At 35.2% G+C, this 26,358-nt stretch overlaps 4 protein-coding genes across 4 annotated transcripts in view; 1 reads left to right on the top strand and 3 right to left on the bottom strand.

Annotated features, from left to right (window-relative positions):
• Positions 1-26,358, top strand: part of LOC127870170 (dipeptidyl peptidase 9-like) — a 238,710-nt gene that overhangs the window by 163,202 nt on the left and 49,150 nt on the right. The gene's annotated exons all lie outside the window — the stretch shown is intronic.
• Positions 1-26,358, bottom strand: part of LOC127869366 (uncharacterized) — a 262,614-nt gene that overhangs the window by 94,452 nt on the left and 141,804 nt on the right. The window lies entirely within an intron of this gene.
• LOC127869364 (uncharacterized) overlaps positions 13,247-26,358 on the bottom strand; it is a 198,360-nt gene continuing 185,248 nt past the window's right edge. Inside the window, exon 5 of the transcript XR_008044532.1 lies at positions 13,247-13,579. The gene's annotated coding sequence lies outside the window, so the exon portion shown is untranslated. The remainder of the gene's footprint in view (positions 13,580-26,358) is intronic.
• On the bottom strand, positions 13,573-23,919 carry LOC127869368 (uncharacterized). The gene is made up of 4 exons (XM_052411873.1): positions 23,800-23,919; positions 20,606-20,718; positions 17,256-17,339; positions 13,573-15,195 (listed from the first exon to the last, which is right to left on the bottom strand). Exons 3-4 carry the CDS (start codon positions 17,337-17,339, stop codon positions 13,858-13,860), a joined length of 1,422 nt encoding a protein of 473 aa, XP_052267833.1. The 5' UTR covers positions 20,606-20,718; positions 23,800-23,919; the 3' UTR covers positions 13,573-13,857.

The following is a 26,358-nucleotide window of genomic DNA, read 5'->3' on the forward strand; positions in this document are numbered from 1 at the left end:
GTTCAGCTGGAGTCTTGGACTTTGAGATAATGAAGTTCAGCTGGAGTCTTGGACTTTGATATAACGAAGTGCAGCTGGAGTCTTAGACTCTTAGATAATGAAGTTCAACTGCAGTCTTGGACTGAGATAATGAAGTGCAGCTGCAGTCTTGGACTTAGAGATAATAACATTCAGCTGGAGTTGTGTACTTTGAGATAACGAAGTTCAGCTGGAGTGTTGGACTGAGATAACAAAGTGCAGTTGGAGTCTTGGACTTTGAGATAATAAAGTTTAGCTGGAGTCTTAGACTTTGAGATAACGAAGTGCAGCTGGAGTGTTGGACTTAGAGATTACAAATTTCAGTTAGAGTCTTGGGATTTGTAGAGCAGCTTGTGTCGTGCGTATACTTAAGTGCATCTGCAATTTATAAGCCTTACGACTACCAGCCTGTAACTGTATGTTGCATTTCAATGCCTAACATAGATGAAATACAGATAAAATGCCAACAATTTCTCATGGCCTATTTAGACTGAAGATCATCTTAAGTTAAGATTTAAGTATGATCATTATGAATCCTAGCCCCAGTCTGTTGTAGGACCTCAGAGTACTACAGAAACTCAGCTAAATGGCTTTCATGTAATACAGACTGAAGTCAACTTAAGGTTGCATAATCAAGATCATGATTACTTTGTGTTGCCATGGTCACCGTGTGTGTAACTATGGTCAATGTGTGTTCATCGTTTCAGGGCACTACAGAGATAGAGGATCAAGTGGAGGGTTTACAGTGGCTGACAGCACATGTAGATTTTATAGACGAAGGTAGGATAGCAATACACGGATGGTCTTATGGTATGTTGCCTCACTGTTAACAATTCACGGATGGTCTTATGCTTTGTTGCCTCACTGTTTGCAATACACGGAGGGTCTTACGTTATATTGACTCACTGTTAGCAATACACGGATGGTCTTATGCTTTGTTGCCTCACTGTTAGCAATACACGGATGGTCTTACGGTATGTTTACGAGCTGTTCTTATGTCTTGACTTGATTGGTTTTCATCTCTATATAGGACTAAAAATATGTTTGTTTCCATTTACTGGACTTCTCTATGTCATTGGTTTGAATATATTGCATTTATATTTTATTTCTTTGTACAAAATGCAACTATTGAAAAGCTATAAGCAAACTTAATTATAAAAAATGGTCAAACTCAATAAGTAATAGAATTTGGTCATTTTGAATTGTACGTTGGTTAAATTAAAAACATTAATATGTTCGGCAGAAGTGTCTCTATACAGTTTGTACTTTAATCCGGATACCCCCGAAACATTTTTAAATGATCAATAATTATGGTACTGATTGATGCACAATCCCGCCTCTAAAATATGTTATATTTAACCAGTCTTTATAGAGTTTTGTTTAAGCTGCTTAGTCCTGTTTGAATTTTTCCAAGTTTTGGGGTTGAAATTAAAACAGTATCATAAGTAAAGCAAGCGTTACTAATACAATATGGATTAACAATACAAAGAAAATGTAATTATAAGGCACAAATGGCCATAAACCCTTCCTACAAAATTAATTTACTCTGTGATCTTATTGTTTGCGTTTTTGGAATAACATCTATTTCGAAAGTGTCTGGATTTAGGTACTCTACTGTTGTTATTAAAGACATGGTACAGGACTTTGTCTAATGGATCATTCATTTACTCTAAGTTGGCAGTTTTCACTAATATTTTGACAAAAGCTTAGCAATAAACACAACTTCTCTTGTCTTACTTCTTTAATGTTTTGTTTGATTCAGTGATCTGCAGAAATTTGTTACAAAAACAGCAACTTTATCTTCATTAAGGTACTTCTCTAGTGTTGAATACTTACTTACTGGGACTGTCTTGTTTCCGATTATTTCTTCAAAATGAGTCTTGCTATGGGAAAATGGGTCTTAATGCATGTGCATAAATTGTCTGCTCATTTGAGCCTGCGCACTTTCTGCCGACGCTGATTTTTGTTGTTTAGAAGTGATTTCCTTTAAATGAAAAATTATACAAAAGCAGAAAGTCTCATCCCTTATTAGCCAATGCAGTATTTAAGTTGGCCAATAAACGAAGATGATATCTTCTAAATATCAGATATTGCCATACACAATAAAAGTGTTGCTTACATTCCTTCCAGGTGGCTACCTCTCCTTAATGGGCCTGGCTCAGAGGCCGGATATATTCAAGGTGAGTGCCCTAAATCAATGTCAAACCTCTTCATACATCAATTTATAAATCATTGAATACATCACTTTGTATATCACTGCATATATCAGTTTATACATCCCTTTATTTATCATTGAAAACATCACTGTATACAGCACTTTGTATAACACTCTATAATCCCTTTGTACATACCTTAATACATCACTTTGTGAATCACTTTATACATCATTTGATACCTTCTTTTATACATCACTTTATGCATAACTCCATACAACAGTTTATAGATCACTTTATGTATCACTGTATACATCACTTGATGATCACTCTATGTATCTCTTCATAACATATACTAAATAAATCATATCACTTTATGTTGTGATAATTCTTTATGTTTATAATAATATTTTTGTTTCATGTCATCTTGCATGAGATTGGAAATTCTTGAAAATATTGGTAGCCATTACTTTACTATAAGTATTATGTTTGAATTATTTGTCTGTTAATGGAGCATATTTGAATATTGAATAATTAAATGTATATGGGCCTCATTCTGGGAAAATGTGGCTTAATACATGTGAGTAAATTGTCGTCTAAGAATAGCCTGTACAGTACCCACAAGTTTATCAAGGACAATTTCTGCTTGTATAGTTTTTTGTTTTAAAGGAAGTCTCTTCTTAGTGAAAATCCAATTTAGGCGGACTGCACAGGCTAATCTGGGACGACACTTTACAAACATGCATTGAGCTCTTTTTGATTAGAGTGAAGCTATATTATATACATATTATACAGGTATTGACCAATGGGCTGTTCAATTTGATGTTTGTATGCCACAGGTGTCTATAGCGGGTGCCCCGGTTGTAGACTGGCACCTGTACGACACTGGATACACGGAGCGGTACATGGACCTGCCCACTAACAACCTGTATGGGTATCACCGTGGCAACGTGCTCACCTATGTAGACAGCTTACCGGAAGAGTATGTACTGCTGTGATTAAGATAGACATAAAATCTGCACACACACACACAAATATGTTTGCGTTTTTATGACAATTCGACCCAACTTAAGAAGTGAACATTATGAAAATGGAAAACATTTGTACCTTTTTTATACCTCCCGACTTATGAGCCGGTAGAAGAATGACTAAAGTTTTACAATAGTGTAAACTCTTGATAAGGTTGTAGGATGTTCGTCCGTTTCTTTACCAGTAAACACAAGGCTTGTGTTTCTTAAGAATAAACGATACAAAATTTTATCATACCACCGCATTGATATCTGCCTGATATAACTTTGCCTGATATATTTTTTACATCATGGTCAACAGGAAGTATCAGTCATGTGTGGAGCATGGTCATATTACTCGGAATCAAGTATAAAGTAATGATTTTTAGTAAAATCTAATCAGATTCAACATAACAAACAATTTGATACCAAGATGTAATATATTTTAAACACAAAATGCAACAAAAACAGCAAAAAAAACATGTTTTACAAATATTAAGCGCGCTCTCCTGACGTCATTATTAACACGTCAAACGACAATTAAAAGTAATAGTCTATCCTGCTAAAACTGCAGTTTTTTTAGCAATTTATTCATTATTTCTTTAAAATCGGGGACGTTGAGATATGAGAAACAGAAAAACAGGTTACTGCCTGATCTTTTTGTAATGTATCAGGCTCGGCAGTAATAAAACAACGTCTCGGCAAGCCTCGCCGTTATATAAAGATCAGGCAGTAACCTGTTATTCTCTATACACCATACCTGTTTGCTGATACCGGCCTGATACAAAGGTGTCTGGTATAATTATGTAGATCAGGTCAGTAGTGGGTTATATCAGTCAATGTTTTGATCTGAATCAAATATAAAGTATTTACGCATTTGTAGAAATAAATCGGTTTCAACAATGCAAACAATTTCATACAGAGATGTAGGATATTTTATACTCAAACGTCATGAAGCATATTCATCATTGCCAACAACTGTTGTAGCGATTATATTTCAATACTGTTTTATAACTTTGTGCGTAGAGGTATGATAAACAGAAAAGCAGGTTTCTTCCCTTTTGTTTTGTGATACAACAGGATAAGAATTAATTATAAGCCCCACCTGATGTATAAGACAACGATGGATTGTTATTCTCTATGTCTCATACTAGTTACTCAATTTCTGACATAATTTCATAAAATAGAAATTCAACGGCATCCCATTTCCCATCTTATGTTCACATGTATCTTTGATAACACGCTATTGCATGTTGTTCTGTGAGAATCGTCTACTCATCGTTCATGTCATCAGTGAAAATCGTCTACTGATTGTTCATGTTTTTCAGTGAGAATCGTCTACTGATCGTTCATGTTTTCAGTGAGAATCGTCTATTGATCCTTCAAGTTCTCAGTGAAAATCGTCTACTGATAGTTCATGTTTTCAATGAGAATCGTCTATTGATCGTTCATGTTTTCACTAAGAATCGTCTACTCATCGTTCATGTTCTCAGTGAAAATCGTCTACTGATTGTTCATGATTACAGCAAGAATCGTCTACTGATCTTTCATGTTTTCGGTGAGAATCGTCTACTGATTGTTTATGTTTTCATTGAGAATTGTCTACTGATTGTTCAAACAAGGTAAACAACTTCATGAAACATATTCATGACTGTCAAAACTGAAAAGTCGTAGAGATCATATTTTATTATTTATTAATAATTGTATGCGTAGAGGTATGATAAACAGGAAAGCAGGTTACTACCCTTTTCTTGTGTGATATAATAAGATAAGAATTGATTCTAAGCCCCACCTGATGTATTACACAACGATAGCCTATTATTCTCTATATCTCGTACTAATGGACTCAATGTCTGACATTATTACATAAAATAGATATCCAACTGCATTCCATTTCCCATCTTATGTACACATTTATCTTTAATTACATACTAGTGCATGTTTTCAGTGAGAATTATCTACTTATCGTTTATATTTTCACTGAGAATCGTCTACTGATCGTTCATATTTTCATTGAGAACCGTCTACTGATCATTCATGTTTTCAGCGAGAATCGTGTACTGATTGTTCATGTTTTCAGTGAGAATCGTATACTGATCGTTCATGTTTTCATTGAGAATCGTATACTGATCGTGCATGTTTTCAGTCAGAACCGTCTACTGATTGTTCATGTTTTCAGTATGAATCGTCTACTGATCGTTCATGTTTTCAGTGAGAATCCTATACTTTTCATTCATATTGTCAGTGAAAATCATCTACTGATCGTTCATGTTTCCAGTGAGAATCGTCTACTGATAATTCTTGATTTTAAGGAGAATCGTCTACTGATCGTTCATGTTTTCATTGAGAATTGTCTACTGATTGTCCATGTTTTCAGTGAGAATCATCTACTGATCGTTCGTGTTTCCAGTGATAATCATCTACTGATCGTTCATGTTTTCAGTGAGAATCGTCTACTGATTGATCATGTTTTCATTGAGAATTTTCTACTGATCGATCATGTTTTCAGTGAGAATGGTCTACTGATTGTTCATGTTTTCAGTGAGAATCATCTACTGATCGTTCATGTTTTCAGTGATAATCATCTACTGATCGTTCATGTTTTCAGTGAGAATCGTCTACTGATTGTTCATGTTTTCATTGAGAATTGTCTACTGATTGTTCATGTTTTCAGTTAGAATCGTCTAGTAATCGTTCATGTTTCAAGTGATAATCATCTACTGATTGTGCACGTTTTCAGTGAGAATCATCTACTGATCGTTCATGTTTTCAGTGAGAATCATCTACTGATCGTTCATGTTTTCAGTGAGAATCGTCTACTGATCGTGCATGGTCTGATGGATGAGAATGTCCACTTCCTCCACACAAGCAAACTGGTGAACGCTCTTGTGAAGGCCTGCAAACCACACACTCTACAGGTGAGTGGCAGGGGTCAGTTGTCATGGAGGAGTGAAAATAGTCTTTAGTTGTATACTCGGGTCTAGTTGTCAATTAGCTCACAAGTACGATCATAAGTGGTCATATAGCTCACTAGTTAAGTCTTACCTTATAAAATGACTCATTAGTACTGTTACGTTTTGTAAGCACTCAACAGGTTGAGTGGTCAGAAATTAAAGAGTTACAACAGAATAATTCTGAAGTATTATGTCGTTAAGTGGTACAAAAGCTTCATATTTTCTCATTTTTAACTATTTATTTCTCATTAACAACTCTATAGTATTATTTTATGTTTGTTGTGTTATTTTGCTCCTTTATAAACATTAGCCTTTTAAGTTTGTTATCTCCAATAAAAGTTTTAAAAAAACACCATTCAATTTATTCATTTGACAACAGTTGGTTGTTATAAAAACAATACGTAACATTTATAGGTGTAAGACAATTTCAATGTTGATAATAAGTTTAGTGTTAAGTTGTACGGACCAAGGAAGTCATGATTGTGTTATGCTTTCCACGGCAATGCCCGTATCTATTAAGTCCACTTTTTTGCAAAAACTGGTTAAAATGTGTTTAACCAACTTCATTTCATGTCAGCCATATATTTGTTCCGCAATCTGTTAAAACAGGGCTTAATACACATGCGTAAAGTATTTCCCAGAATAACCTGTGCATTATGCAAAGGCTAATCTGGAACTATTATTTCCGCTGTTATGGAATTTTTCGTTTAAAGGAACTCTATTCAAAACAAAAATCCAGTCTATGTGGACAGTGTCGTCCCTGATTAGCCTATGCGGACTGAACAGGTTTACCTGGGCGACACTTTACCCGCATGCTTTAACTGCGGCTTTCCCAGAGCTAGTCTCATTGTATATTTCAAGCCAAGTTGTCATGAAAACACAGTTCATAACTCTTTAACTAGTCTTGTATACACAATACAGAGTGTGATAAACAGAGTAGTTTATGAAACTCCTACAGTTGTCTTGGTTACTGTAAGAGTAGATTTAGTCTGCACAGGCTAATCAGGGACGACACTTCCCGACTAAACTTGATTTTTGCTAAGAAGAGACTTTCTTTAAACTAAAAATATAAAAGCAGAAAGTTCCTTCCCTGATTAGCCTGTGCAGACTGAAAAGACTTGGACAGCACTTTGCACACATGCATTAAACCCCTTTGTCACAGAGCACAGTCATGTATATTGGGTAAACACATGCTAATTAATTTATTAAATGCAATGATATATTGAATGCGTGTACTTATAAATAAGACACAATTTTGTTGGTTTTTATGTTGATTTGGTAAAATCAAGATATTTATCTATTATCATACATTCAGGGGTGGCGAAATCTAAAAAAACTATACTTGTCCACGGACAACAATTTCGGAAATTTAACTTGTCCTTTGCTGAACTACACTTGTCCGTTACACTTAATGTTTATATAAATTATAAACGCATTTATTGTTATAACTACACATGTACCATTCTAATCAGTTAAAATAGTGGCCAGTTTCTTAGAAAACTGATGATGGCAACGGTGTAATCCTCGTGGAAATTGTGCATTTCATGCGTAATATTTTTAAGACATTTTTTCTTCACGTTAAGGTTCATGTAGAGGCTTCATTTTGAAAAATGTGGGACCCCTAGCATTGAACTCAAATTTGACTAAAGCAAGAGTGCCACATTAAAAATGTATACATATGCTTTAAAGGATGTTTTTCCTTCAAACCGCTACCAATTTTGTACATCAACGTATCATAACATCCACAAAAATCAATCAAAATACAAAGCGATTTTAACAATAAAATATACATTATTTTCAAAAATCTGAATCATGTTTATTCCACGTATTTCGGCGGAAAATTATATAACTAGTGATTAATATCGACATTGACGAGGGCAAGTTACGCTTAAATAATAAAAAAGTTTACATATCTAGAAATATCAAAACTCGAACACATGTCATTTCATCACCATGGGGGCAGCCATTTTTAAATTAATAAAATAGAAAGAAACATGCTAAAAACTCACTCATCGCCTAATTGACATTCCAAACGGTTGACGATGACAAATGCATTGGATTGTAATCTTTCCGTTGATGTTTGCAAACTGCACGATCAGACCTCATAAACACTCAAAAGAATAACTATGTCAGAAGCATTTCACCAATGTTTACAATCGTTGTCGAATCACTGTACTTATATTATTGCGCATAAAATAGTACGCTTACAGACTGACAGAAAGATCGATAAGTAACTCCGTACAATTCATCACGGTATACTGTTCTATTGATAATATATAATAATACATCGCTTAAACAATCTAAAAGTAGAAATACTTCTTTTAAACGGAGTTTTTAATAACGAAAGTGAAAACAACGGAAGTTGGATGGATATTCTGTGAGATGCACTTCGGCTCCAGAAAAACAATACAAATAAACTAAACAAGACGTGTGGGGACAATTTTCAGCTGGAAAATATTTGAAATAGGGTAAGTGATAATATCTCTACGTGGTCATTTCTGTTATTTAGTGCGATCTCTTGCTGATTAATGTTAATAGTTGTTTTACTATATGCCACCCAACTGTCAAATTAAGAATGTGTTTTCTCAGGTATGTGTATACACATACCCGGTTTTCTCACCACTGCACGTGGTTTCGACCGATTTGTTTTGCACGTTTTTCTACGGAGCACAGCGATGGCCACGCTTTTAAAATGGGTAGAAGGAATCGAAATATAAAATCAATCGGTTTGCCAATTTCTTTATATTCCTTTACAATTGTATATGTCGTCTGCAATGAGTGCAATCTATTTCAATTTGAGATGGTTTAAAATCTGCAATTTGGTTGAGAGGTAAATAACAAAATTGTTAAGCCTTTGAAATAAAAGTGTGACTCTTATTATCCACCATACCTGGATTATTAAAAAGTAGTTACGTTTTAGTTATTTTTAGAACTTTGTTTAGGAAATTTATCCAAAAAAGGCAGTTGAATAAAAACTCATTTGTTGTTTTATGACAATAATTTTCTGTGAAATGATGCTAACTTGACCTTGTATATGTATATAGCTTTGTATTTATTCAACTTTAGGTAGTGCATATCCGTCCTAACTTTAGATTGAGATTTTGTAAATTAGTGTAAAAATGTATTGGTTTTAAACCAAAATATGAATAAAGCACACAAGTATTGAATGTCAAAAATGTGTTTATGTTATTCTATCCGTCTTAAGCTTTAAAATGATATATAGTTTGACCATATTGTACCACATTGAACGAAGATAAACCAAAGCGAAGTTTTTATGAATTTCATCCCCCCCCCCATGAACCTTAAGCGATTTAACATAGACTCTTTGAATTAATTACACACAACTGTAAACGTTTTGTTTTATTCTCAATGAGCATAAGTAAATGTGTAATCCGACAAACACTTCTGAATTTAAATGACAGCCATTTCCATATGTCATTGATGTTGATTTCACCAACTTATTGTATCTATTGATGGCACCTTTTTTAGCAATGAAATTTTTAGTTGAATATGTTATAAGTTGTAAATATGTCTGAGAGATTGGTTTAGTTTTACTTGTTCAGTACCGTAGTGGCGTACATAAATAAATAAAAACTATCAACTTGATGGTGGATACATATGTGTGTGCTAGTGGTATTGGAATATAGCCGTCGCTTTGTCCGATTGCCTGAATACCGGTACTATTTTGTACTGCTTGTTTGTCTGATAACATATGATATGAAATGAAAAGGTGACAACCATACATTTTCTATTAATACTTCTGCATGTACAAATAGAGAATGTACGGTTGATACTACGATATCTAAGAAACCACGTTTGCTGCATGTATAAATAGTGAATGTTAGGTTGATACTACGATATCTAAGAATCCACGATTGCTGGATGTATAAATTGAGAATGTAAGGTTGATATTGCGATATCTAAGAAACCGCGATTGCTGCATGTATAAATAGTGAATGTTTGGTTGATATTGCGGTATCTAACAACCCACGATTGCTGGGTGTATTAATAGAGAATGTAAGGTTGATATTGCGATGAATCCCGGACAATCGCTCCTACGGACAATCGCTCATACGCTAAATTTGACATGGCAGACAGGCGCTCCTACGATGTTTTGGCAGGGCGGACAGTCGCTCATACTATGTTTTTACAGGGCGGACAGTCGCTCCTACATTATTTTGCCAACCGGACAATCGCCCCTACATTATTTAATATCTAAGAACCCACGATTGCTGGATGTATAAATTGAGGATGTAAGGTTGCTGGATGTATGACTACAGAATGTAATGTTAATAGTGGGATATCTTAGAGCCCACGATTTATGGATGTATAAATAAATAATATACGGTTGATATTTCGGTATCTAGGAACACAAATTTACTGGATGTATTAATAGAGAATGTAAGATTGATATTACGATATCTATAAAACCACGATTGCTTGATGTATATAAAGAGAATGTAATGTTGAAGAACCAAAGATTGGTGGTTGTATAAATAGAAAATTTAAGGTTGATAATGTAATATCTAAGAACCGACTTGAGTCAAAACTGTAAAAAAGCAACGAACCCGCTACCGAGAAAGCCATATGGTTTGACCATCATGGTTAAAGGCTTGACTAAACATTTGAGGATCGTGGGCTCGATTACCGTCCCGGTGTGTTGTGATTGTCATTGACATTATTTGTACGTCCATTCTTCCCTGACCTGTGATTCATGTAGGGCAGTGTTCAATTTCTGGCGTAAGTATTTGCACTTAGAAGTAATAAACCAACTTACACAGGACACGTGTAAACAGTTTAACAGACCGCTGTGATATGAATGAAATATTTTTGAAGACGGCGGAATATTCTTACAAACAAAAACAAACTAAAAAACAACTCCATGGTACGCTTATGACCATGTTTTGACCTTCGAGTTGTGGCATGTGTCTTTAACGCAATTCTACGAACAAAAGTATGACCAGAACCTCTACACGATGTTTTTAAGATTATTTTCTCAGATGTACAATATGTGTTGGGGTCACCGCCTTGAACGGTAAATACACAACGTAGAGAAACTGTCACATCATACACTAAAGTAAATAAACATTTAACACAAATATTAAGCATCGCAATTCATATAAAAGGATTAAACGACATCTATTAAATTAATGCAATTTAATTACTCAAATGTTGAATATTCATCATAACGACAGAAATGCACGGAACATCATGTATTCCGTAGGGATGCTAGCGGTTACACAAATCATTAACCGGTTAATCTTTTGTTAGTAACCGGTTAACCGAAACTCCTTAAGTGATTCAAATGTTAAAGTTTACGTAAATAATGTCATACCGCTCGTACCTCTACTCTCTATAGAACGGAAGTAATTTGAGATCGCTTGTGTTGATAACATGTCTGTTTCTTTATAACATGTATTGTTACATTTCTTTTAATAATTTTGTAAATGTTTGCTATATATTGTATTTATTTTTCCTACGTGAAAGAATATGAATTTTTTATTAAAGAATTACACAATATTCTTTTACGTGTCATTACCTTATTTTTAGTTGGGTCGCTTACATTACGTTCGCGTCGTATCGTTCACAAATGGTATGTTTCTTTGTGTATTCGGTTTTAATTTTAATATTAATATTTTTCTTATTAAATTAGTTAAATTAATTGCTTTCTTCAATAAAACTTGCCTCAGACGGTAGTTGTGGCATCGTGGATCACGTACATTACTAACAATGATTTTAATATCTGATAGAACAAATAAGACGTTAACTCGACAAGATTTTAACTACGAATGCAATTCTTGATAAAATTGTTACTTATAAATACTTTATTTTCGCTGGCAATCAGTGTTGGATATCGGTTAACAGAGCATCAAAATAAACCACCCAATGTCTCAATTGAAATTGATCGCGAGATCTATAAACGTGTCAATTGCCTCTTCGCTAATGGCCCCCACACCACGCAGTTCGCTAGTTAAATTTTCGTGAGTTAAACACAACAGTGCAAATTATCAAAACGTACCCCCTGCTTGTTACCACAAAGGTTCTGCTTTATTACCTTTTCATTGACACGTTATTTACTACCGTCGATGGTGCGGCATGTTTTTTTTTCTCTAGTTGCCAGCGCAAATTGGCAGTATGTCACGCGCAAAACGTAAAATCGTACGAATTGTATTATGGAAAAGAGAAAAGATTATTCGAATAAAAAAGCATACTACAATTTATTTTTTCATGTTAACCTTTTCCCGAAAATGTAACCGGTTAAAAGGTCGTTTCGGTAGGTTAACCGGTTAACCTCTTGCATTCCTAATTAAATATGAATTTCAAACAACAGGAATGCTCGTTTAAAGGAATCAAATTTACAAAGACATACACATTGAACAAGAAATGCTTACATTCAGATGTTTTAAATATGTTGAAAGTATGAACAATTGCATAACTGTCACTTTCGCGAGTATCGCATAATACGGACATTACATTATCTTCTTTGTCCGGGTGACACGAATCTGCATCTAGTCACACGTGTATTTTTTATCAAACGGGACCGCATCGCATTTTAGCGCATGCGCGTTCGACCAGAAAGAGACTTATTCCAAAACCATTAACAACAAAATGAATGTAAGTAAAAATAGAAAAAAAGAGAATTTTAAAATCAGAGTATGTATGATAAAATGTAAGGATTACAATAAAATTGTTGATGAGGGTGACTTTATGCTGATATAAAGGTTGACTAGAATCGGTTTGAAGTCACCTCCGGGTGACAGGAATCGTCTTCATGTCACCCCCGGGTGACCACAATCGGCTTCATGTCACGTCACCCCCGGGTGACTTGTGGGCCATATCAGGTCGACAATGACCCATTGAGCATTTTGCTTTTATCTAATATAATCTGTATGCGAATCAAAAAATCTGGGGCCGTTATGTGCCTTAAAACCTAGACGCAGCTTCATTGCAGGATAATTCAAATGGCATACTTTACCAATGAAAGTAACGTCACATCGTACCAGTAGGTTCGATAAACAAAGGAAGACATGTGAATGCTTCACGTGTCGTTAATAATGTATTAAGATGTAATTTATATCAACTAACACACATTTATTTTCGATACTCTACGTTTTACGATCCATATTACATGTGCATATTAATATGTATAGCTTAATGTTTAAACGGTCATACGCACCAAATTTCTCTGTTACGTCATCAAGGACTATTGTGAACGAAAAAAGAAGCACAACATATAAACGCATGTCAAACAAATGTGCGTACAACAAAAAACAACGCATGACAGAGATTCTATAAGTATGCACATTTGTTGGATTAAATCAGAGCACTCCAAATAAGATTGGGTGACAATTAATAGTTATTATTAACAAAGTTGATCTAAAATAAAGCATGAATTTATAAAGTTACCGCTTTATACATTTACTCGGTACGTAATGACTGTGAACACCTATAAGTGTACGGACCGTTTTTAAGTTAACAAACAAAACTTAACAATCCAATAATACACGTCCGAACAATTAAATGAATTACGAAGGGAAAACTAAACACTATTGATATTACCAAATATCAAACCACGCATGAGCACATAATAAAGAAGAAGATACTGCAGTTTTCCGTTCAGCCCTCGAATATATATGTTATGTTTTGACGCCCTAAATAAACTACGTTCTGAAGTGCATTGTTGAAAATATTCATTGCATGGAATAACTGGCATTTACAACACAATTACATAAGCATCATATAATATATCTCGTCCAGATCATTCAAACGACTTCCTTCCCTATTCATCCTCGTATGGACCTCTATCACTAACTCACACCTACGACTATATAACGCCTGCAGCATAGGATCCGACATATTGACCACACCATTCTCATCCTTGCACTGTTCTAATCTGGTCCAGAGCTTCAACAGCAGCAGTTCTATTTCAATTCTCTTCTTGTTATACCACATTAGTGGCTCTGGATGCGATATTATTGCCTTTCGTATCCTCGGCAATCTTAGTAATGTATTTGAACCTTCGTTCATCATGTCCGTGATAGTATTTACCCATGTACATTTTTGTCCGTCATCCAGTCCGCATGCTGCCATTAGATTCCTTTCTGGTATCATATAATATGGCAGTTCAATCTTTAATATTGCCGTTCTCAATTTCTCCAATCCTTCCCGAATCCAATAAAACAAATTGCTTTCATTAAACTGTGCCTGTGGATTGTTCTCCGCAAGCCACAATACAATGTTTTTCACTGTGTATGATGTAATTTCTTTCTTTACTGGCTTTAACACATCCTTAACAACCATTTTCAATAAAACATAAATGTAGACCTGGGTGTTATTAAGACTGCTCATAAGTTCATTCTCCCCAGTATTAAAACAAATCCTCCATTCTAAATGTTGATATTCACTACCCTTAAAACCAACAGGTGTTACAAATGATCCCATAGTTACGACTTTGCGAACGATATCCGGTGGTGGCCAATGGCGAGTTCGCTCTGCCCATCTCGATAGTATGACAGGACAATGGCAGCGTAAAGAAAAGACATTGTCTGTATGAAATGGCCCTGATGATCTCGGCATTGATGGCCCTGCACGTTCATGGCGAATCTCGTGTGGCGTAGGTGCTATGTCACGTAGAGCATCAACCAATAAAGCACTGCTCAGGAAGACACGCCCATTTTCATCTTCACACAGAGCATCACGAATTATTGATGGAAGTCGGCCAAGTCGCCCGAGTAAATTAAGCCTTGAGTGTCCGTGGTAGCACACGTCGGTGTTTAATGTAAACACAGTAGTCTCCCTTGGTAATTTGTCAGAATCAACACCATTTTCTAAACACATGATGCCTTCTACAACATACATCCAATCCCAGTCACTTTCTAAAAAGCATGTCAGCCCCTCTGCCTTGCTACCAGAAGTGATCTTCGTTATGATACCAGTGCCTCGAGCATTACTCAGCCTATCAGCTTCTCTGTAGGCGTCTCTCCGTGCCTGTCTGATGTGAGGCCCATAACCGAGACAGTTCATCAGAGTGCACATCTCTAGTGAGGCATTTTCACACTGAACCTGATAGTGATGAAAACATTCAAATTGCAGGAAATCATAATATGCTCCTTAAACAATATGAAACGGTCCATAGCAATCCAAGCCTACGCGTCCTATACGAACCCATACATGTTATAACACAATATGGTCTTAAGACATTTAACTCATCTAAAATTGGCTGAATATGTTAAATCTGTTTAAGCTTAAACAAATAAGCAATGAGTGGGTTTATCACGAAGTTAGAATTTGACTCGTATACAGGATAATCAGATAAGCAATGAAAAAAACATCAACGCATAGAGCTTGATTAATGCAAACATTTATTAGTGTAGAAATTCACAGCGTAAAAAAGAACGTAAATTGTACTCATTATCAATTGTCTGCAATGTTATTTTCACATCAAATACTGATATATGTATTTGAAATATGTATGTATAATAGTATTTTACGAAACCGACTTGTGATAGAACTGCACATACACCATTACTTACAGCTTCTACGTGAACTGCACATACACCATTACTTACAGCTTCTACGTGAACTGCACATACATCAGTACTTACTTTACTCTTGCATGTGAACTGCACATACACCATTACTTACAGCTTCTACGTGAACTGCACATACACCATTACTTACAGCTTCTACGTGAACTGCACATACACCAATACTTACAGCTTCTACGTGAACTGCACATACATCAGTACTTACTTTACACTTGCATGTGAACTGCACATACAACTGTACATGCAACGTGTTTGAACTGCAGATAAACCAGTACTTACAACTTCTATGTGCACTACTTAAACACCAGTACTTTCAACTATCGCTGCAACTTCTACGAGCACTGCACATACACCAAAACATACAACTTATATGTGCCATGCACATACACCAGTAATTACAATGTAAGTCTTAATGTCTATGTGCATTGTATATACATCAGTACTTACAACTTCTATGTGCACTGCACATACATCAGTACTTTCAACTTCTACGAGCACTGCACATATGCCAGTACTTACAACTTCTACATGCATTGAACATACATCAGAACTTACAACTTCTATGTGAACTGCACAAACACGTGTTTGTTTATTTTTCAATATCTAAGTAAACTGCAAATACATCACTTCTTGAAACTTTTACATGAACTGCACACACACACACACGTACTTAAATCTTATATGTAAACACCACATACCTTAATTCTTACAACTTCTATGTTAACTTCATATATACACCAGTAAGTACAACTTCTACATGAATTACTTATTCACCAGTACTAGCAATTCTAAGTGAACTGCACATAAACCAGAACTGACAACTTCTACATGAGCTGCACATACACCGGAACTGACAACTTCTACGTGAACTGCACATACACCAGTACTAGCAACTTCAACGTGAACTGCACATACACCGGAACTGACAATTTCTACGTGAACTGCACATACACAAGTGCTAGCAACTTCTACGTGAACTGCACATACACCAGTACTAGCAACTTCTACGTGAACTGCACATACACCGGACCTGACAACTTCTACGTGAACTGTACATACACCGGAACTGACAACTTCTACGTGAACTGCACATACACCAGTACTAGCAACTTCTACGTGAAATCCACATACACCGGAACTGACAGCTTCTATGTGAACTGCCAATACACCGGAACTGACAACTTCTACTTTAACTGCACATACACCGGAACTTACAACTTCTACGTGAACTGCACATACACCAGTACTAGCAACTTCTACGTAAACTGCACATACACCGAAACTGACAACTTCTACGTGAACTGCACATACACCGAAACTGACAACTTCTACTTGAACTGCACATACACCAGCACTAGCAACTTGTACGTGAACTGCACATACACCGAAACTGACAACTTCTACGTGAACTGCACATACACCGGAACTGACAACTGCTACGTGAACTGTACATACACCGGAACTGACAACTTCTACGTGAACTGCATATACACCGGAACTGACAACTTCTACGTGAACTGCACATACACCGGAACTGACAACTTCTACGTGAGCTGCACATAAACCACTTCTTACTATAGAGTGACGACTGTAAAGGCCACTGTTACGTGGGATACCTCCATGCTCCGCCGTATCACGCCATGGATCACCTTCCGCCATCTGTACAATTATGTTAGTAAAATGCGCATTGATTATAAACAAGCTTAGTTGTGTATTTATTTCGAAGATAATTGATTACATACATACAACATAGCATCGAACGTCATTATCTTGTTTTTAATCACTTAATATTCATCCTGTCCTACCATTCGATAACGATTAATTTTTCATCTAATGAAATACGCTCACAAAGTTATGTAGGGAATTCATTTTATATACTTATATTTTTGTATTTATAATCCATTTCAAGTATTGTATAAAAACTTTAAATAATTACATACACAAGTATGTATCTGCAAAAATGGTGACCAGCATACTTATTTAATAATTCAAAAGTATTATATAAGACTACGTGTCAAATGCAAATTGTATGCTCCTACATCATTTTCATTCGATATATTTATAGTAGTTGTTTAAATTAAGCCACGTTTATAACTAGCACTGCACGCATTCATGTGGGTGATGTACTTATTTGAATGTACCCATGTGTACTCATAGCTTTCAGTGCATGTCGATTTTGATTCGATTCGTATATAGTAGTTGTTTAAATTAAGCCACGTGTATAACTAGCACTACACGCATTTATGTGGGTGATGTACTTATTTGAATGTACCCATGTGTTGGGAATTCAGACCGTACCCAACGGTAATAGCGTTGATATATATCTGCATGTAAGTTATGTTAATGGAACTCCATCAACACATAAAACCTGCTAAACATTTTTCTAAACGGTCATTACTTTAATCTTTTTTTAAACAGAAACCCCATAGCTTTCAGTGCTTGCCCATTTTGTTACAAATACAAACAACGAAATAGTAAAAGTTAAATATAATGTTTACTATTAAAATACCTTACCGGGTTTTCAATGCGTAAAGTTACATTTTTCATAATTTATCTTGTATTTGCCATCGGATGTCATCCAAATTTGGAAAATTAACAAGTGCTTGATAGTGTGATATCTTTTACAACCTAAATTTGATTAGATCTAAGATTCCATTTATTATAATTAAACAAGTAACATCAGAACACAATTAAGTTACACCATGGCAAATCTAACAAAGGCCTGCCAATAAACAACAGCAACAACAACAACAAAACAACAATAACAACAGCAGCAGGGCCTTGACACAGGATTTAATGCAACAACAATGACAATAAGATTAATATTATCACATAAGTGTGACTTAGCCACTTATAAAAGTTTTTAGTTGACACAGAATTATGCACTACTGCTAAATCATCGTTAGAGTGAATAGGCTACGGTCCATATTAATATTTATTATTAATAATATATAATAATATTATTATTTGATTGCTTAAGAAATAATTGGCGCGTACAAGCGTTAGTTATTTCTGTAATAAGCAACGGTTTGGAGTTCCGATGCGTAGAAATTAAACCAAGAGGGCGCAGCCAGAGTGGTTTGGTAACAAGCATCGGAACGACGTACCGTTGGTTATTACCGCAATAACCAACCCTTACACGTCGCTTATTTCGATTCTAACACGATTTCATTAATAAGTTATCCGCGATTTAAAGGTCATAAATGATAATTATATTAACCGAACGTCCTCCACTTTTCCGCGAAAATGTAACGCCACCACAACAATGAAAATCAAATGACGTCGTCTTCATTTATAAACAGTGCGCGGACAATCAAAGTCACGTCGTACTTACAACCGTTGGTATATCGGGGTAATAACCCACGATAGGCTCCTTTCTCATTCTAATGTGCATTCGTGTGCGACTGTGGTAAAATTCGCAATAACGGTGATCGATTGCATATTTTTCTTTATGTATTTCATTCCAATACTACAGTTTGATTTTCACGAACATGTTTACTCAATTATAGTGAAAGTATATTTCATACTTTTTTATTTTGTAAAGGCTCACTTTATTGAATACCCTTGTTTAATTAACACATAATCGACGGGTAACCGTTGGTTATTGAGGTAATAATCAACGGTACGGAGTTCCGATGCGTAGGAATTAAACCACGAGGGCGCAGCCCGAGTGGTTTGATAACAAGCATCGGAGCGACATACCGTTGGTTATTACCTCACTAACCAACGGTTACTCGTTGATTATTTCGATTCTAACACGGTTTCATTAATAAGTTATCCGCGATTTAATTGTTATTTAAATTATATTAACCAAACTTCCTCCACTTTTCCGCGAAACGTGACGTCATCACAACCATTAAAATCAAATGACGTCGTTTTCATTCATAAACAGTGCGCGGACAATAAAAGTGACGTCACTTTAAACAACCGTTGGTATATCGGGGTAATAAACAACAGTAGTTTTCCTTCTTTGTATATAGAAAACAAGTCACGTGCCGTGGTAGAATGCTAATCAATAAAGCTTTAACTGAAATAATTTCATATGTGATTTTTACCTAAAATATATGTACATAATGTTTACGATTTCCTTTCAATACAATTAAAAGCTGGGAAAGACTATAATTTGAATTTTCAAATTAAATCATTTTGTATAATATGTGAATATATTTATTGGCCCCTTAAACTAGCTAACTTGATTAATAGTGAATAACAGCAATTAATAGTTATAATTATTCCGGCATCTTAAAGACGTCTTAGTCATAGAACTAAAATTCTAAGTACACATCCAATTAACTATTTAAACTTTCATAATTATTGAATGGTATGAGTCTGTTTGATTGTATAACTATGACTAAAACGTCTTATGGCGTCTTTATGAAACCAGAATAATTATATATATGAATTGCGATTATTCACTGTGACATAGATTGTCGGAAGATTGTTTATGTAACCAACCATAGATAAAAAATCAAAATCACATGCCTATGAAAATATTAACAAAATTTAAGTCACATATGAATTAATAGCTCCTTTACAAGTTGATAAACATGTGAATAGGTTTCTATAATAAAAAAGAAGCATTAACCCATTAAATTATTTAGATTATCATAAACACGTATTAATTCACCATCCTTTTCCTTTGTATTTACCGCAACGGTTTTCGCATTGGAGCATTGTTTAACGAAGTTTGTGTGGTCCTTTCATAACTGAAGCTGCATTATATGAGGGATATGTGTGTTCTTGCTCTCCTATATAATTAACTTACTAGACTGCCGAAATTAGAGACTAATTTGGAATGATTGCTGCTATTGCCTACAGTGTAATTTGGTATTTTGCTGTGTGTGGAGAAGGAAGTGTGTTTGTGTGTGTGTGTGTGTGAGAGTACACTGAGAAAACCCCACCTGCCCGTTACTATGGCCACTAACCTTATTCACATGCACCGGGAGCGGAGATTTTACCCGGATCGTCTTTAAGAGAAGCGCATGTACCGATCACCTCGTTAACAGCCAGCAAATGTCGTTCAGCAAGATTAAGAATCCTTCAATGAATTTTAATAATCTACTAAACATCATTACAAACAATTGATCATAAGTTTATTTAAGGTAACCAGTAAGACCCAATGTCGCAGTCCATCGGCTAAAATTAAATGCGCATACGAAAGGGTATGATTGTTAAGTAATGCTAGCTTTAATTGACGTATTGACAGACAATTCATATGGTAATTTGTGTTAAAAGCTATACAAAACAGCCTCGGCTAATAAAACAATTAAGCTATTGAAGTTGCTGATAATTATATATGTTGAGGAAGTGTTGAAATGTACTCGAAGACTTAGATTAAATCAAGAACATATGGTTGGTAAAAAGGCGCTTAAAGTCATGACTACATTTTAATAAAATACCATGACTTTAAACATTAGACAAAAATTATTATGTCAGTGTTTTAACTTCTTTGTGGGTTCGACATTAAATAATGCTTCAAAAGTATGGAGTTTCAAAAAGTCAGATGATTGAACGCTTCATTAAATGTTTTACAAACATTGTTTCATATCTACATAAATACGTGTTATGTTTCTGTTCATTGAGAATTAGGTCGGTATCAATTGTGTGTAAACGGACTTGTCAACATTATGAAATATTGGTTGAATTCTTAAAAACGATGATAATATTATGCAAATTTTTACAAAAAAGTAAACGATTGTAATAAAGGTTATACAAATTGTTTAACACATGCTATGAACATAATACGTAATTATTAATAAGGTAATGAATTTGAAAAACCAAACGTTGTAGAAGAAAATATATTTGTTAGAGAGTTTAAATTTAAACGTGTTGACAAATTTGAACACAAGTGGTATGATTAGATGAATAAAAATTACGTATTAGATATGCATACAATTTGTAAAACCTCTCTGGCAAATACAAAAAATATTGGCACTTTTGCGTTTGTTTTGTATATACTTTGGATACCGCGTATCGGTGTATTAAGTCTGTCTTCAAATAAAAAATATCGTAATAAATAAAAGAAAACAGATCTGTTCGTTGTTATTTTATTCATTTTGTAAAGAAATTAAGTTCCATTATGATATAATCGCACATTTTATCTCAATATCGACTTGGTTCTGCTTACAGTCGGACGCCATTTTGTTTGTAATGAAGAGTACTGCGTATCGGTGTATTAACGGTTAGCCGCTGTGTAGATTACTAGCATGAAGTTTGAACCTGTCATTGGTGTACTATATAAGAGTAATTGTTAGTTGAATAAATTAATACCATTTTACCTTTTATTTCAGTAGCATGCATATGTTTATGTTTAAGATATAGTATATATATATATATATATATATATATATATATATATATATATATATATATATATATGGTTGGTTGAGAAAAAATATTAAACACCAACGAATGCATCTTTCTAAAACACTGGATCCAAAAACGGATGCAAGAACAGAAAGCAGTAATAATAGATTGGAGAAGTATGCTGTTCAAACAGTGCAAATTACATATTTTATAAATATGCCCTAGCGCTTTCGACTTTTCGTCTTCATCAGGGGCTTGTCAACACAGATATGGTTGTACATGCACTATTGGACATGACAGCGGAAAGTTCTAAAAATAGATAATTATTGCATGTATAACCATATCTGTGTTGACAAGCCCCTGATGAAGACGAAAAGTCGAAAGCGCTAGGGCATATGTATAAAATATGTAATTAGCACTGTTTGAACAGCATATTTTTCCAATCTATTTATATATAAAAACATAACAAAATAAACGGAACATTATTACATATTTCAAAAACAACAACTACTTAGCAATAACTTAAAACTTTCTAGTCCTCTAGTGTCAATATAGCTTTTACAATTTTACATCGACTTCTCCCCAAATCAAAATGACGATAGTGGGCAACTGAAATTTAAAAAAAACATTAATTGGACACACACCGGAAAAGTATACGAGAAAAGGCATCATTTATTTCAATTGAATGGTATGAAGTTGAGCGTGTTATAGTCATCGTAGTAGCATGCCCATATATGTAAAAATACAAAACCGTCTAATACGCGGTTCACCGTGTGACGTCATTTTACTATGGCATGTTTCAATTCGGTAAAATAGCAATCGTAAAACGTGAAATACTTTCGCAATGCTTAACAGAACTTATGCAACTGTGCACGATTTTGACACTGACATCGTATTTTGTTATAAACGACAACATACTTACCCATAGACAGGCCATTTAACGGTTATTTTTTGTTTATAATAAAGTAGGGAAAAACTTGTAAACATTCGGCACCGGAACTAAGAAGTTTTGGGGCAGATATTCGGCATGTTTTGAATTAGATCGATACGTCGTACCCACTGATACGCAGTTTTCGCAGTATACGTTAAAGAATCTCTGTACACCAGTTAAACATCCAAACACGCATATATTCTCAGAACAGCATTCCACGAAATGAACGCTATTGTTTATGTTGTTATGACGTTGATTAAAAAAATATATATTCCCATTTTACATGTATGTGCGGCTGTTTCAATTATTTAAGAAAAAATAGCTGTTTATTATACATTAACTCGAAAAAGCTTTCGTTATAAGAACTAGAATATCAAATAATACTTTTCAAAAGGTTTCATCACACCCTTGATGGAAAGTAGTCTATTTGCGTTTCTAATTGATTAGCTCTATTTTTTTATACTGATGACAGAAAATAATGTGTATATTTGAGTTTGAGTGCGATGTACTGTTGTATGATAAACTCTCTGTATGTGTGTGTCGGTCGGTCAATAAGGCAGTCATTTGTACTACTCAAACAATTAGATCATATACATTATGTGAGAAATGGTCACTTTTAGAAATGCATTTTCAAAAGTAAGACATTGCAAACAGTGTTGTGCTTATGCTATTTATCTGTTCACAGTAAACAAAACAAAAACAATTATAATCGAATTACTCGCAAACTAAACTTACACTTAAATAACAACAACACATCCATAATGTTATTTTTGTTCCTTTACAAAGAAGAAAGTCACTTTCGATTTCAAAATATAAATTGAGCTTATCAAATGATATATTTTTACTTATTAAGAACCTTCTCTTTTCTCAATCAATTCTTACCCTTTAACATAGATCCGTGTCATAAACAACATAATTTGGTAGACAAATCAAAATAAAATCACTCCAATCGTTCGCTTCCAAAGCGAAACTAGACGAATCGGTGCAAGTGTTTACCTCCACTATCGACCAAATAAAGGTTAGACACTACTAAAACTCAGTATCGGTAACGCAATCGGGACTCCTCGGACAATTCCGCCATAACGGCGATCGTCTCTCGGGTGTATTTGGTGGAAGGATATGTCTAACGCCTCTAGGCGGAAGATATTACACCGGAAATATAGTTCGGGTTACACACCATTAAATTTGGACTAAATTAACTGATAATATAGATATAGAAGGACCAATATCTCTGAGGAGTAATATAATAGAATATTTGTTTCTGTTATTGTTAAACATTAGTTGTCATTACATACAAATTATTCAAAAGTTAATTAAATGTGTAGAAAGCCAACTGGTTGTTTCTTGAAGTGTAAACAATACCATTATTCAAACTTTAAGAACCAGTATTTCTTATTATTGCATTAATTACCGGCACAACATTGCGGATGTTCTGCAGGGCGACAAACTTTGAGATTTAATCCATATGTTTAGGTTCTATACCATAATCAATCGTACAACACTGTACAGCGGTACAGGGAAAACTCTTCGGTGTAATATAAGAAATAGTAAACTCCACTTAGATCCCCCCCAAAAAACAAAACAACAACAACATTATAGTGACAAGCCAGGCAGTCACAAACTGTATACAGACAAAAGCCATATGGCCCTCAGTGGGGTTTACTATTACCAGTATTGAGACACCTAAAGGGTTTCTCAGGATGGAATAAGTGGAGAGCTTGATTGAATTTGAGAAACAATTCTTTCTGTGCATTTGATGCAACTTAATTCCAGATGTTGTTATTCTGGCCAGACCGATACTCTTTAGCTGGGCAACCAAAAATATAAATATGGTCAACTGTCCAGGCAACAATTGTAACTAGAAGTGGCGCGGCAGAGGCCGACGCGTATCCCCACGCCGCATGTTTGACCCAGTAAGCACTTAAATGAACCTGGTGGTGAATATAAAGGATTAGCCCTGTTTTAGCTTTAAGTGTAAATTGGTTATTCCAATACTGTGGAGACACCAATAACACCTATAAACACATTAAGAATACAGTTTTTTATGCCCCCGGTAGGGTGGCATATAGTTTTTGAATTGTCCGTCAGTCTGTCTGTCTGTCCTTCCGTCTGAAAACTTTAACATTGCCCTAACTTTTGCAATATTGAATATAGCAACTTGATATTTGGCATGCATGTGCATCTCATGTAGCTGCACATTTTGAGTGGTGAAAGGTCAAGGTCATCCGTCAAGGTCAAATATATGGCTTCAAAGCGGCGCAATAGGGGGTATTGTGTTTCTGACAAACACATATCTTGTTTTTAAATGAAAAACCAAAGATTTTGTTGGAATTTAATAAGCCATCGTGTATACATTTTAAAACTCAATTTTCCACAATATTTAACAACTTTTATAAAGGCACCAATAAATGCTCCTCCATCCCCTATGCACGCTAAAGAAAGAATCAGTTTTTATAAGATTATGCATAGTTGAGATTGACCGTATTGTCATATGAGATGTTCAGTATCAATTGGAAGTATATCGGTGTAGAAATGAAGAAGTAAATGAAAAATAACCTTAACAAATGAGTGAAAATCTCTGACCCGGCTCCACCCCAACCCCCATAACTTTTGACCAAGGGGTCAGATCTAAATTCCAAATTGTGCACTGTCGCACATGTGCCCATAGCAACCATGTGTAGGAGATAGTGGTCAGGATGAACGGACGGACAGACGGCGGAGCTAACCACATAATAGATTTCAAAATCTAAACGCCTACCCTAAGTTCAAGGTCAAGGTCACGGGGGTGAAATATTTTTTGCGCAAGGAAAGGACTTGTGCAGATACACATGCGTACCCAATATGAAAGCAATATCTGAAGGGACACATACGTTATGAGCTTTTTTGAATCGCGGTCGCAGATTTCGAAACCTGACCGCGGACCCCACGTTCAAAAATTCATGCGCATGGAAAGCTGTTGCCCAGATACACATGCGTACCAAATATGAAAGGGACAGAGTATGTTTGAGCCTTTTTCGAATAGCAGTCTCACATTTCGAAACCTGAATGCTAACCTCAAGTTCAAGGTCAAGGTCACAGGGGTTAAACATTTTATACACATGGAAAGGTGTTGTCCAGATACACATGCATACCAAATATGAAAGCAATATCTGCAGGGACACAGTAGTTATGAGCCTTTTCGAATCGCGGTAGCAGATTGCAAAACCTGAACGCTGACCTCAAGTTCAAGGTCAAGGTCACAGGGGTAAAAATTGTATGCGCATGGAAAGGTGATGTCTAGATACTCATGCATAACAAATATGAAAGCAATTTCTGAAGGGACACCGTATTTATGAGCCTTTTTCGTATCGCGGTCGCAGATTTCGAAACCTGAACGCTGACCACAAGTTCAAGGCCACGGTCACAGGGGTAAAAAAATGTATGCCCATGGAACGGTGTTGT

The sequence above is a fragment of the Dreissena polymorpha genome, chromosome 2 (genome assembly GCF_020536995.1).
Source record: "Dreissena polymorpha isolate Duluth1 chromosome 2, UMN_Dpol_1.0, whole genome shotgun sequence".
Lineage (NCBI taxonomy): Eukaryota > Metazoa > Mollusca > Bivalvia > Myida > Dreissenidae > Dreissena > Dreissena polymorpha.

Excerpts from the sequence above, each read along its gene's own strand:
- LOC127869368 (XM_052411873.1), bottom strand. The coding sequence starts at position 17,339 with ATGGCGGAAGGTGATCCATGGCGTGATACGGCGGAGCATGGAGGTATC. Across the intron at positions 15,196-17,255 it reads TTTACAGTCGTCACTCTATA|GTTCAGTGTGAAAATGCCTC; the intron begins GTAAGAAGTGGT and ends CATCACTATCAG.